General features: G+C 46.0%; 1 protein-coding gene across 1 annotated transcript in view; it reads right to left on the bottom strand.

Moving 5' to 3' along the window:
• Window positions 1-3,643: 3,643 nt before the first annotated feature.
• The window catches only part of LOC142786498 (rho GTPase-activating protein 45-like), a 192,512-nt gene continuing 178,855 nt past the window's right edge, over window positions 3,644-17,300 (bottom strand). The window contains exons 22-24 of the mRNA XM_075884225.1: window positions 15,358-15,544; window positions 14,500-14,572; window positions 3,644-12,069 (exon numbers count right to left, since the gene is read on the bottom strand). Coding sequence (XP_075740340.1) covers window positions 11,904-12,069; window positions 14,500-14,572; window positions 15,358-15,544 — 426 coding nt within the window. The 3' untranslated portion in view covers window positions 3,644-11,903. The remainder of the gene's footprint in view (window positions 12,070-14,499; window positions 14,573-15,357; window positions 15,545-17,300) is intronic.

Here is a 17,300-nt window from a genome sequence, read left to right as displayed (position 1 = left end):
GCCTCGCCTCACTGCCGACGTCGCCCACTACGTAAAAACATGCAGAGACTGTCAGCGACGCAAGACGCCGACAACTAGGCCAGCCGGACTTCTGCAACCCGTCGAACCACCTCAACGGCCATTCCAACAAGTCGGCATGGACTTATTGGGGCCGTTCCCGACGTCAACTTCTGGCAACAAATGGATTGTCGTAGCGACTGACTACCTCACCCGCTATGCCGAAACAAGGGCCTTGCCCAAGGGCACTGCCGCCGAGGTCGCCAAGTTCTTCATTGAGAACATCGTCCTCCGCCACGGAGCCCCCGAGGTCCTCATCACCGACAGAGGTACGGCCTTTACGGCTGACCTAACGGAGGCGATCTTGAGGTACAGTCAGACAAGCCACCGCCGAACCACCGCGTACCACCCACAGACGAATGGCCTCACCAAGCGTCTAAATAAGACCATCGCCGACATGCTGGCCATGTACGTGGACGTCGAACACAAGACGTGGGACGCCATACTCCCGTATGTAACCTTCGCGTACAACACGGCCGTGCAGGAAACGACGCAGTTTGCTTCATACAAGCTCGTCTACGGACGGAGCCCAACAACGACGCTTGACGCCATGCTACCGGTCGGCACCGACGAAGAAGACCTCGACGTCGCCAGCTACCTGGATCGCGCTGAAGAAGCTCGACAGCTAGCCCGCCTGCGTATCAAGAGCCAACAGACGGTCGACAGGCGCCACTACAACCTTCGACGACACCACACCGAATACCAACCCGGCGACCTTGTCTGGGTCTGGACGCCAATACGACGACGGGGATTGTCCGAGAAGCTCCTGCGACGCTACTTTGGACCCTACAAGGTAGTCCGACGTCGTGGTGAACTGGACTATGAGGTCGTGCCCGATGGCTTAACGTCATCCCAACGACGCCGTGCACGACCCGAAGTCATACACGTGGTGCGACTTAAACCTTATTACGCGCGCTGATTAGCTGTGACGCATTGTTAATGTAATTTATTGCATGTACTCTCTCTTATGTTCTGTCTTTAGCATCGGGACGATGCTTTTTCAGAGGGGGGTAGTGACACGTACGAAGAAAGCCGCTACCACTTTCTGTTAAGCGCAACGCAGGCCGCGTTTATTTGTTAAGCGCAACGCAGGCCGCGTTTATCTTGTATGCCACTCTGGAACGCGTTATGACGCGTGTATAAAAGACTGACACGTGCGCTTCTTTTGGTTTACGAAGGAAGCCGCTATCACTTTCTGTTAAGCGCAAGGCAGGCCGCGTTTATCTTGTATGCCACTCTGGAACGCGTTATGACGCGTGTATAAAAGACTGACACGTGCGGTTCTTTTGGTTTACGAAGGAAGCCGCTATCACTTTCTGTTAAGCGCAACGCAGGCCGCGTTTATCTTGTATGCCACTCTGGAACGCGTTATGACGCGTGTATAAAAGACTGACACGTGCGGTTCTTTTGGTTTACGAAGGAAGCCGCTATCACTTTCTGTTAAGCGCAACGCAGGCCGCGTTTATCTTGTATGCCACTCTGGAACGCGTTACGACGCGTGTATAAAAGACTGACACGTGCGGTTCTTTTGGTTTACGAAGGAAGCCGCTATCACTTTCTGTTAAGCGCAACGCAGGCCGCGTTTATCTTGTATGCCACTCTGGAACGCGTTACGACGCGTGTATAAAAGACTGACACGTGCGGTTCTTTTGGTTTACGAAGGAAGCCGCTATCACTTTCTGTTAAGCGCAAGGCAGGCCGCGTTTATCTTGTATGCCACTCTGGAACGCGTTATGACGCGTGTATAAAAGACTGACACGTGCGGTTCTTTTGGTTTACGAAGGAAGCCGCTATCACTTTCTGTTAAGCGCAACGCAGGCCGCGTTTATCTTGTATGCCACTCTGGAACGCGTTATGACGCGTGTATAAAAGACTGACACGTGCGGTTCTTTTGGTTTACGAAGGAAGCCGCTATCACTTTCTGTTAAGCGCAACGCAGGCCGCGTTTATCTTGTATGCCACTCTGGAACGCGTTACGACGCGTGTATAAAAGACTGACACGTGCGGTTCTTTTGGTTTACGAAGGAAGCCGCTATCACTTTCTGTTAAGCGCAACGCAGGCCGCGTTTATCTTGTATGCCACTCTGGAACGCGTTACGACGCGTGTATAAAAGACTGACACGTGCGGTTCTTTTGGTTTACGAAGGAAGCCGCTATCACTTTCTGTTAAGCGCAACGCAGGCCGCGTTTATCTTGTATGCCACTCTGGAACGCGTTATGACGCGTGTATAAAAGACTGACACGTGCGGTTCTTTTGGTTTACGAAGGAAGCCGCTATCACTTTCTGTTAAGCGCAACGCAGGCCGCGTTTATCTTGTATGCCACTCTGGAACGCGTTACGACGCGTGTATAAAAGACTGACACGTGCGGTTCTTTTGGTTTACGAAGGAAGCCGCTATCACTTTCTGTTAAGCGCAACGCAGGCCGCGTTTATCTTGTATGCCACTCTGGAACGCGTTACGACGCGTGTATAAAAGCCGGCGCAGTGCGCCACTGGTCAGTCTTTTTCCGTCGGCCGACGACTGCTCACGCCGCTGCTGCTGTGAGTTGTGTTTGGCCTTGTTTTGCTGGGCACAAGTTCGCCCAATAAACAGTTCGCCTGACACCGCCCTGACTCCTGCGTGCTTCCTCTCAAGTGTGGCGTGTATCACAACATCGTGACAATATCGTTGCCATCTTTCTTCCCTTCGACATGTTCAAAACCAAGCCATTCGTATTCTTGCATGAAACAGCCGACATTCTCATATTACTGATTTATACATTGAACTAAGCGTACTAACTATTGACAACCTGAACAAATTCAATGTGTGCATGTTCGCTTATTGGCTTGTCAAAAAGCATAGCCCTCTGAAACTTTTTTTCATCCAAGATGTTAAATCTAAGGTCACCCGTTTTCCCTCAATTAATACCTTTTACTTGCCCAAGTACTAACTATGGTTTGCAAAGAGTACCGTTTGTTTTATTCAAAGTTTAGAATTTTCAGCCGTTTATTATTAAGTGTGCTTTTTCTGTACCGTCATTCAAACATTACCTTAGCGATTTCATCTTTAACCAACAGCACCATTTATTTATTATTCAGCAGAACAGAACTTCAGTTCAATGTTCTGATTAGTGCTTTGTTTTCTGCTACACTTCTTTTTCTTTTATGTTTTGCATACGTATTACTTTATGGCCAATTATTTGAATTGCCTATACCATTCATATTTTATGTTGTACTCTGATTAAGTAGTGTTGTGTTTTTGACATTATAATAAGGCCCCCCTACAGTGTTTATGGGACCTTTTTCTGTACTAAAATGTCTATCGCCGGATATGTACTCAATGCTACATAAACTTCAAACTTCAGAAACTTCAAAACAGCAGTCCAATTATGACGTTCGGCGTATTAGAATTTGACAAATTGGACCTTCGACGTCCAGTGCACGAGCAGACCGCAGAGGCGTGTCATCAAAATGAGTTCACCAAATGCTCCCTAGAAAGCCCTAAAAGTTTGCAAACGCGAAGAAAGCAAGGAGGTGTGTCCCGTACGACTCCGCTGAAAACAAACTAACAAATAAACAAGTGAAGCAGAGACGAAACACAAGAAATAGTGTGGATATCTCCTTTTTTGTCACTTTATGTACAGGCTCGACAACAGGCCTTACAAACTATCTGCGCTTGCGCCATGGTCAGAAAGCCAAGGCTTTTGAGGACGATGCGCAGCAGCAGTAATTGGTGCTGCGGGTAATTATGTATACAGGTAACACACATGTGGCGGCTTGGTGAAACTTTGTCGACGTTTGTGATTAGAACGCACTAAGTGACTAGTGTGCACGTGAACAGCTGCGAGAAACACTCGGTAGACATCTAGAGCAAACAACACAAGCAACAACTGCAGGCATGTCCAAAAGTTTTGAGGGACACGCACACATGGTGCCATCTCTCGGCGGCAGTCACAGCACTTCGCCATGTTAGAAAGTGAAGTACGCGACGAAGAAAAAAAATCGCACCAGACCAGTAAAATAGAGGTCAAAATTGACTCAGGCTCCTGCGACTCACTGGAATATTCTCGCATTATGCTGCTGTCGTCCCGACGTCTGGGAATGTCATATTATATATATATATATATATATATATATATGCCTAGACTTCGTGACAAACATTGTGATATGATGGTACGAAGTAACATCGGGACCATAACTTAATTCATTATATCCGATGCTCGTTGTAACAGCAAAGGGAAAAAACCGGCTCTTACAAATCAATAATCTAGCTTGTGCAAAAATCGCAAATACAAAAGTGCACGCACTGCGCAGAACGAACTCTTCCTGTGGTCCATGCTCGACGGAGCCTCTTATAATTCACCAGTTTTAGGCGTTGTGAACCTTACACTGTGCCAGTCATGTCCCTGACACATACACTGCTTACTTTTGGCAAAAACTTCCGCAACCTTTAGGATAAGGTATTAAAGCATTCATTTTTGTCACGACTTTTTCAACTAAAATGCGGTCACGAAACGCCTGTCAATTTTCCTTTTTTGTGCTACCTTTCCAGTATCGATACCCACACGATTTCAATATTACTTTTTTTGTTACAGACGATGTGTCGACGGCTTTCGAGTTATCAAAAAATAAATGTTTCTTATACGAAGCATGGCCACTCAAACTTAGTATTTAGTTCGCTATATCCCATAATTCATTGTAGGAGATATTATGACCTTCATTATTGCGAAATTATGCTAAGAGCCCACAGGCTACATGGTAAGATATTAAAGTGTCCCGAAAACCCGCACACTTTGGGCCACTACGCTGGAATTCTGTTGGAATATTCTGAACAGCACTGAGAGTCAAATTGGACGACTATTTTTCATCTTCCGGCATGACACGCATTACTTCTGCCCCTGTAACCGTTCAGTTATGGCTCCGAGAGATGGCACCACGTGCATGCGTCCGCGTTTCCATAGAAACGGTGCGACAAACCAGGGCTCAATTTCGTGACCGAACGAGGCACGGGGATCTGCTGTGTTGGCCTTGCAAACATAATCAACGCACCCACGTGACAAGCACAGTGACGTGATCAATGACACTACACGTGCGCCACAATATGAGCGCACTTTCACAAGGCCAGATGCCTTTAGAGGTCATTGGAGAACTAGGAACACCATATTCAGGCACACAGTGATGCCAAAGTCATAACTGATTAAGGATATGTCTTGAGGTACGGGGTGCCAAAAACTTCGGGAAATGGCAGTGAGGAACGCTGTAGTAGATTGGACGACTGGGGAGTAATTTCAACAACCTAAGTACACGGTAGCGGCGTACTCAAAATTTTTCTTCTAGATACACCTTTGCCAGGAAGTAGCAGGTAAAGCGTTATAACACTAAGCTGCATTTTTAATGAGGGACGACATGCAAGAGCATTCGTGAATTTTGGTTTAGGTACACGTAACTTGACCCCAGCCCGTCAAAACAAAACCAGAGTACTCCCCCCCCCCCCTTCCATGGCATGCCCCATAATGAAATCAAGGTTTTGGCGTGTGAAACGTCCCCCAAAATTTACGCACTGTCACCAACGGTTGTCACGTGCGCGAGTTCATTCTGCACCTGCAAGAGAAACAGCATACAGCAGGCGCTACACGATTGTGCAATAAACGCAGGTCACAGATGATGAAGAGAGGTGTCACACTGCAAGGCATAAAAGTGAGACAAGCTTGTCAAAAAATTGTGACAAGACTGATTCGCAAAACAACAAAAGCATGCGCCCAGGTTTCAAGAGACATTACCGAACATGCCGCAAAAAGAATAGAGTGAAAGATTTGTACATCAAACTCAACAAATGTAAAAGCATTCGACATAAAGCACTCAAGCACATTAACTAAAGCTGGTGACAACAATTAGTATAAACGCAGTGCCTAAACTTCGTTTAACAAATGCACGAATGATGTAACATTCTTTGGCATAACATAGTACGTAAGCGTCCCGCATTAAGTCGTCCGCAAGTCGTCGCACTCATATCGCAGCATTGTGTTTTTGCCGCGTTAACAATGACAAAGGAAAGCACAAGTGCACGAAAAATCACCGCAACAAAAGAAATTTGACATGTTTGGTGAGCCGAGTACAGAGTTGACAAACGTTGACCGATATAATAGGCGCAGGTGATGTACACCTGTTCCGAGCTCTTACCGTATCCTGGCTAAAATGCCAGCTATAGCCAGGAAAGTACAGCGAAAAGGTTGGTTTTTCTGGATATATATGGCACTCTTAAGATAGACCTTGTTAATATCACAGTGCTTCGATATTCTAAGGCGGTCTTATTTTTTCATCAGAGAAAGAGAGGGCTGTATACGTACAAAATTACACATCAGCTTGTTAAACAGAATATTATTGAGAACCAAGAGACAACTATGCCAAGAAAAGTATAAGATAATGTTATTAGAAGTAATTGTAATGTAAGTATGAAGAAAGAAAAGTGGACGAAAAGACCACTTGCCACCGGCAGGAACATCGGATGTTGTATTAAAGGTCGCAGGTTCGGTTCCTGGCCACGGCAGGGCATCTTTTTGTCCACTTTTACTTCTTCACAATTACATTACAATTACTTCTAACAACATCCCCTATACTTTTCTTGACATAATTGACTGTCAGTTCTTATTATTATCACATAAAAAAAAGAAACCTTTACCTTGCACGTCTTTCCGTCGGCTTGTCAGGCACACATGCATAACGTGATGTGTGTTGCTCTTGCGTTGACATCATGCACAGCCGGGCATGGCGCCAGCGTAAAAACAATGCGCACGTGCTTAAGCAGAGCAGGGGCAAGGACTCTGCACGATCATGGATGTACCTAATTATGCAAAAATAAGTAAATAAAATAGAGCTAGCATCGAAATCCAAGTAGCACGGCGACTCCTATCCATCATCTATCCATCTATCCATGGCAAACATCTGTCCATGACTTCAAAGACTAAAATAAGGAGCGTACCAGGCTGTCTCAGTAGTAACTGGCTCTGAAAAAATGTATTTTCGCAATTTGTAAAAGTAAATAAAAACATCGCAAGGGCCGCCATATTTAATTAGGGATACCCTATATCGCAACATTTGCAGCAAGGCGTGCTTGACAAGCCCCATACCCTGAAGACCGCAGCAGTGGAACTTCGACTCGGCGTCACATGAGGAGGGTGGCGGGATGGCACCGGCAAGGCCACGCATCACATCACCTGCAAATCTTGAATGAATAACAAAGCTTCCGCGTGGTATCTGCATCTAAGCATCGCTTTTTTGCCACGGTCAACGGTTGGTTCGTGTCAGTTACGGGTCGGCCGCCTACGACCTTGCCGCGATCGCTATTTTAACTATACTGGCTTGCCGCTCTACCACTGGCATCACTCGTAACGTTTCTGCTCATGTCCCGTGACCTCGAGCTATCGTGGTGCAGATTAGTTGACACCTCTAAAGTCAACATCGCCTAACAGCACGACTCAGTGATCGTAATGTGTGCGTTAGGACACAATGTGCCATCTGTATACCCTGTCTGAAATTTGCAAAGCAGAAAGGTCACATAGTCGTGGCAAAGGTCTAACGCTAAGAGCCTGTGACCTTCTATTGGTGCTTAATCATTTGTACTTTGCGTTTGAATGCTCCAAATATTTCACGATATGAAATAGTTGCCTTTGTCAAATAATTATAATACTAATAAAAACTTCGTAATATACGTGCCATGTGGCTGCTGCTTTATAGAGGAGTAACATTTCTACAACTTCGGTATTTCACTCGTGCCTTATATTATGTGAGAGTTCTATCTGTATTCTAAATCACAACGTGTAAATGTCAGTGTCTCTGTATATTTTATGCATTGTATCCCACAACAGAGCCTGTACAATTTTGTAGAAACACCTGTGACCTTTGGCTCCTTTTAGAGGCGACGTCAGGCCGAGGCACGGGGGGGGGGGGGGGGGGGGGGGTCGACATTTTTCTCGCCCCGCCCCTTCGCGCTTCGACCCCCAACAGCCTCAAAGCCAAGGATGGTGGTTTGCCCCCTCCTCTTTCATAAAAAAAAGGAAGAAAAGAACATTGGCACCATCCCTGCCTACTTGTTGTTTTTGTGTATAATAAATATAACCCTTTGTTGCCTTAGAATGCAAAGTCCTGTTTCTGTAAAAATAGGAGGTCTGGCATTTCAAAATTGCTGCTAAACGAGGCACGCTGCATCACCATGCAAGGCTCGTTTAAAGTGCTAAGCCTACCCTTTTTTTGGCACACATTTGACGCATGTTGTGCTTATCTATATATTAACAGTTCTTAAGTTGCTAAAAACAACAGTGCTGCTAGGGGCACCGTCAGTCATGACAGTACCACACCTTGCAGTAAATGCTCGTTCCCGCCAATCGCGAGACCATGTCAGTATAACAAATCGACTGGTTGCAACTGGTTGCAAAGCGACTGCTTTGACTCAGATGCTCGCTGCTCGATATTTCATAGCGCAAGCATACCCTCTGAACTAATCATGTGCGATGGAACAGGACGCCTGCTTATTTTACCAGGGCAATGACAATGCGAGCCATATTTGAGAAGACGGGAATTCTGTGAGACGACGAGTATAATTCGCTATCAGGTGTGAATAACAGTCGTTTCAAGTCGCTTTTTGATAACCAGTCGCAAATGGTTGTACGACCGGCGCGATTCGCATGTGAGAACGAGCATTAAGAGTTTGTGAGTTGTACTGGGATTAATTGCACGAGGCAGTAGCCCCAACGCAGATTCTCAATATGAACGAAAGTAGAACAAGAAAGTTATTATAATCAGGCTGCTGCTGCCACAAGGCACATTTTTTCCTCACATTCCTTAAACGTTGTGTGAACCACAACATATCTGCCTAGTAATGACAAAAACACGCACTTGTAAACCTGTGAGGCGAAATTTCTTCCCCTAGGCAGACCTCAGTATGAAGAGGAATAACGCTCGTGAACTTATGCTCAGAAATTTTTTTTGTGTTCATTGCATCGACATTGAAGACGTCATGCTATGTTGAAACCGTATTTGCGATTTCGACTGACTGACCAGGGTGAACAGGTCTCTCTCACTGTACACTTTGCGACTTCAAATACAGAAATTGTTTAAAGGGGCGCATCAGGATCAATGATAGTCGTGCTCATGTGGATTATGACAATGAGGACTCAATCCCGGTTAATTCCCCAAAGGAGCGATATGCCAAAAACAAGGTCGGTAACCACAGAAATAACATCTGTGTAAGCTATCGACAGGGGCTACAGTTTGTACAGCTTTGTTTTCAATCCACGAGGTAGCACTGCAGGGGTGACATATATCATGGCCTCAGTGATGCTCCAAAGGGGGGCTGCTGGAGCAAATCCTGAAGGCCGTTCATATACACACAGTTCATGATAAGCGTGGATCGTCTTGTCAAAACTCACTCCACACTCGATCTTGTGAGGAGGCACAGCTGTTTCGTTTTGCACTGAGCCACGAAGAAAAACGCCAGCGACAAAAAGGTTCAATGCTCAAAAAGGTTCAGCGACCACATTTGAGCAACAACAGGCTGACGTGGCACACAAAGAATGTATGCCTCTACTAAAATGTGTGCTCGAACAGTGGAGGATTTGTGAGGTCGGGCAGTGAAATATAGTTAAGCTGTCACGATTTCGTAACGGTCAGCTGTACAGGAGGTGAGCCTTGGCTTGGTAGGCCGAGGTTTTGTCAATAAAATACATTAAAAAAAAGAAAACGAAACAAACATTAGCGCCGCAATATGATACAACAACAAACAAAGCTACACGGACTAGAGCAGCAGACGAATATGAATATGCATAAACTGAAAATGTTTACACTGGCCAAGGGCATGGGCTGCGGACATCCAACAGGCAACACAGCAACCGCATTCGCTGTCACATTTTTATCTTGCCAGATGCGGTAAACAGGGCAATCACCGCAGGCAGTTTGAACGTCCGTTGATTGTAGAATTTCCCGATCGCACAAAAAGAGAAGGAGAGCCAAGGAACGAACGAGCAAGGCCTTCGAGCTCTGCTACCCTGCAATGCGTTGAAAAAAAATTGTCGCCGACACAAAACGCGGGCGAAATTCTTCACAATGAGCGTGCGTACAGTGGGCTCACCGCTAGGGTTCGCTTTGCGAAGTCACTGGCATGTTTAAGCCTAATTCGACAACAAGGCGGTATATAACAAGTTGCAGGAAGGATGACACGTTTACGAGGCAACCGATTTTGACATGGAGCGAGGGACTGCTAATGTTTGGAATCCAACTGCATATGTGAGCATGCTTTTTCGTATAATAAATGCGTTCTCAGCTCCTTCAGTCCACAAGTACTCATTCTTGCATAAAACGTAATTAATGGCCATGTAGATAACAAGATCTAATCACGTACGCTGCAACGCTTGTATCGATCACGTGATTCGCTGTACGATATGAAGAAGTTGCAAGAGACCAGAAGATAGAAACGCTTATCTCAATAAATCTTAAAGCCTCAATAAATATATTCACACTTAGTGACGCCTTCTAAGCAAGACCTATTTAAACTGCTCAGCTAAAAATGTTGACATCATTCAGTCTGTGACTCTCAAGTGAAACAAGTTTTGAACTTAGCCTATTGGTCACTTTGGCTATGCAAAGACAGGTGCCACAAAAAAGTGCACTGTAAGTGTATAAACAGTGTATGCTTGAACTCTTTTCACTCTAGGTGCCAGAATACGTATAGTTTTTTGCTCCAATGTGGTGGGTAGGGGACATTTTTGAAGGAGCAGGAGACGCTTGGAAAAAGAAGGTTATCGCATATGTGAAATCTTCAGCTACTGTCCATCGTTACAGGCATGATGAGAAAAAAGTTTCCTGCCGCAAAACCAAAGTTCTGTAATTAAACACAAAAAGTAGACCCCATATTCTCTTGGTATACACCTGAGTACTCAAGCTACGCAAGCAGACGTCAAGATTTTCGAGGAGCTGCGGATAAGCCGTTTTTCACCATCTACACAGACTCCGCCCCATTGACAGAGCGTTGACACTTATGTCTTGTTTGTTTCTTTACGTGTGCTCAGCCGTAAGCATATACAGGCAGTCCTACATGCGATTTAAAAGCACAGGTTTTAAGATGACCACATCCGGGCTGTCTAGCAGTTTTGCTCGCTCCCTCTAATATTCAGGGGTGGACGGTGAGGTTAAGCTGCTTACCAAAAAGCACGCTTTGCTCAAAAACATTGTTTGATCAAAATATTGCTTTTGTACACGCGAAATCCTGCCTTTTTCTCTCTCTTAGAAGGACACATATATGCACCCACACATACAGGCACACGTACAAACCGAACAATCACAAGTAGGTATAGCAGAATTCAAACCCAACTCCTCCCGTCAAAAAAGTGAAACTTGACAGAAAGATCTCGCATCCGGGTCAGCGCATGCAGTACGACAGAGGTCCTAGAGTCGCAGGCAGCGCGTCGCGCCCGCAGGGACGCTATGCCACATCTACAATTCGGACCAAATGATATGCGTGGTTATGCCGTGGCTCCCGACTGATTAAGGAGCTATAGCGCTTGATATGCAGCCACAACAATTGCACGACTCACTTTGGCCTATGCTTAAAAACATCTGCACAATCATTTTACCACATTTTATAAGCTTTTGCACTGTGCAGACATTGCAAATAGAATCCACTACCTGGGCATCCACATGTCGTAACCATCTGGTCTGGTTCGCTGCGTTTTTGAGGGCCTCAAAGTGATCTTTGGACGAGCGTTCCTTTGGTCACTGAGCAGCGAACGTTGGTGGGGGTGTGAAAGGCGATGTTCAGTTCATTGCAAGGATGACACTACAAACGTTCGTGCAGCGGTCGTTTGGTGGTGCCACCTCACTCGTGCCTTGGTGGCTGCGGGCTTGCGATTGGCTGTGTAGTAGAGGGGGCGTCGCCTGCGTCGCCTCCTCCTGGTCCACAGCTGCTGCTGCTACTGCTAGCTTCGTCAGTGCTGAACCAGTGTTTCTTGAGGGAGACGCTCTCGCGTAGCGGACTGTGCACTCTGCGACAAATGGTGCTAAGGTAAATTTTTTTACATTGGCCCACCCTAGATCTTTATATGACACTGCACCAACATCGGGCACAAGTTAAGAATGCAGGCGAGGCCTCACCCACATGAACACATGAACGAAGCTTGACAGCAGATTTCCCTCTCGAATAAAGAAAAAGTGCAGCTGGTATTCTCGGTCGTGTTCTCTATTGGAAGGATCACCGGCCATTCGGCTACTGAAATGAGTCTAGCGTACGCACCCACTGGTAAAGACTTGTGCACATTTGCCTTCGAGTTGTGAATGCCGCCGCCTCTTACAGTTGTACCCGATGCTAGCCTTCCCGACAAGCTTCTATAAGCCAACCCTTTGCAGTCATATTTTGGTGTGTCCAATTCATTTCTTAAGGCAAAAGGTACAGCCATACACTAGCAGGCGCCTCATCACGCGATTTACAACATGCGGTGCGCGGGAAGGCTGCACGTCCCTAGTCAACATGCTTCTCTGTGCACCCTCGCACACAGCAGGCAGAGGGTGATTTCATCATACTCCCGTTTTTATTCAGAACATCACGGCGACAGCGATGATTCGTATTTAGTGTACATATTATCTGAGAGCGAAAATGAATGGCCGACATTGCGAAAAGGCGCAGTGCCTATGTGCAACGCTCAAAAGAGCATAGGTGATAAGTTAGGCTTTCGTGACACATTCTTGAAATTACACTGAGGTTCTTAGTCGATTAAATTGTTTGTCACTCACTGTGAAGCTTTTCATACTTCGGATGGTGTTGATCTACATCCACGATCTGCCCCTTAGACCAAGTGACAATGTAGTATGATGACGTCATCGATAATGGCAGGAAGTGAGGGTTACGTCCCTATGACGTTGCTATATGGCGTTATTCATGAAGTAATGTTACTTTCCATTGCTCGCTGCGTCGTCCTCTATTTAAGCTGAACCCTCTTTGTAAGTCTCCAGGTTTCTGCTCCGTAGCTAAGTACCGGTAAGATACAGCTGTTATATACCTTCCTCTTGAGGGATAGTGGCAATCTACCTGTCATAATTTGAGAGTGCTTGCCGAATGTGCTCCACCCCATTCTTATTCTTCTAGTTACTTCGATCTCGTGGTTCGGCTCTGCGGTTATTACCTGCCCTAAGTAGACATAGTCTTTTACAACTTCAAGTGCACTATTACCTATCTCGAAGCGCTGCTCCTTGCCGAGGTTGTTGTACTATACTTTCGTTTTCTGCAGATTATTTTAAGACCCACCTTTCTGCTCTCCTTGTCTAACTCCGTAATCATGAGTTGCAATTTGTCCCCTGAGTTACTCAGCAATGCAATGTCATCGGCGAAGCACAGGTTACTAAGGTATTCTCCATTGACTCTTATCCCTAACTGTTCCCATTCTAGGCTTCTGAAAACCTCCTGTAAGCACGCGGTAAATAACATTGGGGAAATTGTGTCCCCCTGCCTTACACCCTTCTTGATTGGTATTCTGTTGCTTTCTTTATGAAGCACTATGGTAGCAGTTGATCCCCTGTAGATTTCTTCCAGAATGTTTATATATACTTCATCTACGCCCTGATTCCGCAGTGTTTGCATGACGGCTGATATTTCTACTGAATCCAACGCCTTCTCGTAATCTATAAAGGCTATGTATAGTGGTTGGTTATACTCTGAGCATTTCTCTATTACCTGATTGATAGTATGAATGTGGTGAATTGTTGAGTAGCCTGTTCGAAATCCTGCTTGTTCCTTTGGTTGATTGAGTTCTAATGTTTTCTTTACTCTGTTAGCAATTACCTTTGTAAATAGCTTGTATACTACAGAGAGCAAGCTGATCGGCCTGTAATTCTTCAAGTCCTTGTCATCTCCTTTCTTATGTATTAAGATGATGTTAGCGTTCTTCCAAGACTCTGGTACTCTTCCCGTCAGGAGACACCTCGTAAACAGGGTGGCTAGTTTTTCTAACACAATCTGTCCTCCATCTTTCAGCATATCTGATGTTACCTGATCCTCACCAGCAGCTTTGCCTCTTTGCATGCTCCCCAAAGCTTTTCTGACTTCTTCTATCATTACTGGTGGGGTGTAATCTGGGTTACTGCTAGTTCTTATAGTATTAAGGTCGTGGTTGTCGCAGCGAGCAATAGAAAGAAAAATGGTAGGTGTAACCTTAAGAGACAAGAAGAGAGCAGAGTGGATTAGGGAACAAACGGGGGTTAAGCATATCATAGCTGAAATATAAATTGGCAGCAGCAAGCACAGGACCGGGTTAACTGGCAGAACATGGGAGAGGCCTTTGTCCTGCAGTGGACGTAGTCAGGCTGATGATGAATGTTACCTTATTTCGGTGACATTCGAGTTGTCAACGCCGGATTTGTCGACTCATGAGACATACAAGGCTTTGACATTGAAGAGCACAGCGTACTCTGAGGACGCTCACCTGCGACGAGCTTCGGTGACATGCGGGGATGTGGTTTGCCGAGACGATCCACTCAAGGAAAGCCCAGCTCTGCCTGCGAAATGCCAGCCATTTGAGCATAATCAGGCAAGGCGTTCCCTCGTGCTGTGCTCATTTTAGTCAATGTGCGAAGGTGAAGTAGGATTGGATTGAATAAACTTTTATTAGCTGAAGTAGGAGACCGGGATTTAACAGGCCATCTCCACATAAAGAACTATACTATTCATGCCACCTAGTCAGCGCTGGTTGCCCATCAATTGCCCATATAACTGAAAGACTTCTGCTTTCTGCACTTATAACAGACGACCAAACAGCTTTTCACCTCAGTTTAGTCGACGGCTACAATGCTTCTCATAACTGTCAGCACTAAATCTGTCTTTATTTTTCAAAAAAACATGTGGTTCGCTCAATTAAGCATTCTCTGTTCAGCTAGTTTCTATTTCACCGCCTCATTCAAGCACTTTCACGGTAGTACGTCTGAAGTTCATTACATCTAAATCTATGTTCACTATATCCAGCACTCACTGTAAACAGCACTTTCTTACAGGTTTACAATATCCATGCATTCATGAGAGCTAGCACTTGGCAAGCTGACACTCAACAACTAAACAGCTCCAAAATGGCTTAAGGCTTGAAACAGGTATATATGACATAGACACACTTCATCTTAAATTTGTGATGTTATACTACAATATATTCACACTGGTTATACTTCGCCTTCTCTAGCAATTGTGCCGGGAGTAATACAGCCTCCACATTCTTTTGATAAGAGAACCACCCGACACTAGCTTTGTAGCCTCCCTTTTTGAGCAACGATGACTAAATCTTAAGTCAGCTTACAACTCCCGTCGTTCGCCGGCAGCTGTGGTTCACTTGAAGTGCGAGCGGGCGTCCCCAACAGGTGGCGCGCTAACAGCGAGGGCCGCGTCCCCGCTGCCGTGAGCTCCTCCAGGCTGGCGCCGCCCCACGGCGCCTCAAAGAACTGCCGCCTTAGTTCGGCCATATTGCATGCCTTCGACTGGGCACTCTGTGACAGGTGAAGGACGAACGGTTGTGATAAGAGAAATAATAGCCCTGCCTTTACAAAAGCATACCCAAGAGAACAGCAAAGAAGTTGTAATACGTATCACTTTGCAGAAGTTGCGGAACAGCATCACATTCACAATACAGCCAGGATGCAAGGAATCTTTCAGTAATAGTGATAGTTGGGGAAGTTGGTGTTGGTTCATGGTTCGAAACTCCCCTTGTGTGTACTTCATCCTTGTATATTCCTCGTTTGTGTCTCGTGATCTGGCACCATTTTTAACCTGGAATAAATCCTTCGTTACATAATGGATATTCATATGGGGGAGAAATGCACGGAGCAGGTGCTGATTGCAGATCACATGACAACGACTTTAGTGGTTAGCGAGTAGGCTTGAAAAGGTCGCACCCACTCGCTAATCTGCAATGTGGTCCCTGTGAAATCCACGCTTCTTCCCAGTGTTAATACCTCTATGGGCATAGGCGTGGGCGAGTAAGGGGGGCATCTCTTTAATAGTTGCCTAAGGGGGTGGTGGTGGTGGTGCGAAGTCTGCCTCATACATCCACTTAATAGAGAGGGCGCTGCGACGAACTTTCACACCCCCCCCCCCCCCCCCCCCCCTGAAGAGGAACACTGTGCATGCTTATGCCTATAGGACAGTTAGCTGTAGAAATGCTCGGTACTGTCCAACTGTAGTGTTATAGGTTGTCCCAAACATGACACAGAGGCTGTGGCTTTCTATAGACGAACAGTAGGCAAAGCCGCATAAGGAAGGCTGAGTTCATTCTTTATGGGTACAGTAGTCGCAGCGCCTGTAGCTTACGACGTCTACCACTCTTCCACTCATTCTCCTTCACTAGTATAAAGTTTCTGATGAGTCACTGTGCCAAATGCGATTTTCTGGCCATAAGTTATCACTGGTTTGCTCACTAACTCACTCACTCACACACACTCGATCACCCACTCGCTCACTCATTCACTATCTCATCCAGTCACCCACACACTTGCCAATTCAAGCGAAGAAGTTGAAGATTTTTTTCTGCATCGAGATTCTATGACCCGTAAAACCTCTGGTCCTCTTTCTCTCCTTTTTACACATTCTTATAGTACAGATGCTGAGCCCTGCTGCGAGCAACGGTTGCAGAAATCGCAGCGCTTAATCACCACATTCATACACTCGTAAGAATATATATATATGTATGACAAGGTAGCGAAACCACCACCATTGCATCACGATAGAATTTCAGCATGTCATGCCATGACATACACACGACCTGCTCTATAAACTTATGACCTGCTCATTGGCGCCACCCTTATGAAGGCCCGAAAATTGGCGTGTAGGGACCGGAGTTACCGGGAGGTGCCGCCGCGAGGTGCCGCCACGACTTACCCTCATAGCAGACGGCGTGCTGCCGTAGTGGTGCACTCGTGCATGCGCATTTCTGCAATTTTTATCTTATTTATAACACGCTGATCGAGCAACCCACAGATTTAACGAATCGAAGCAACATTGTAGCTGTGAGAAGCACCATAGTGGTTGGCTCTGGGATGTTCATTACAGGAACTCAATCTGTGTGAGCGCTTTGTGTCCTGGTCTAAGCACAGGCGAACGCGAGCAATATGCGACACACCACCAGTTTGTTTTGCGCAGTGCGCCCCACCTAACAGCTGTCTAGAAGGTGCTGAAATAATTCGTCCGTGGGCAAAACAGCGATCTTGTAACAAGTTGCAACCTGAAATCAGTGTGTTTCTGCAACGC

Source organism: Rhipicephalus microplus, unplaced genomic scaffold (genome assembly GCF_043290135.1).
Source record: "Rhipicephalus microplus isolate Deutch F79 unplaced genomic scaffold, USDA_Rmic scaffold_24, whole genome shotgun sequence".
Classification (NCBI taxonomy): domain Eukaryota; kingdom Metazoa; phylum Arthropoda; class Arachnida; order Ixodida; family Ixodidae; genus Rhipicephalus; species Rhipicephalus microplus.
This window is presented reverse-complemented; position numbering and strand designations above follow the sequence as displayed.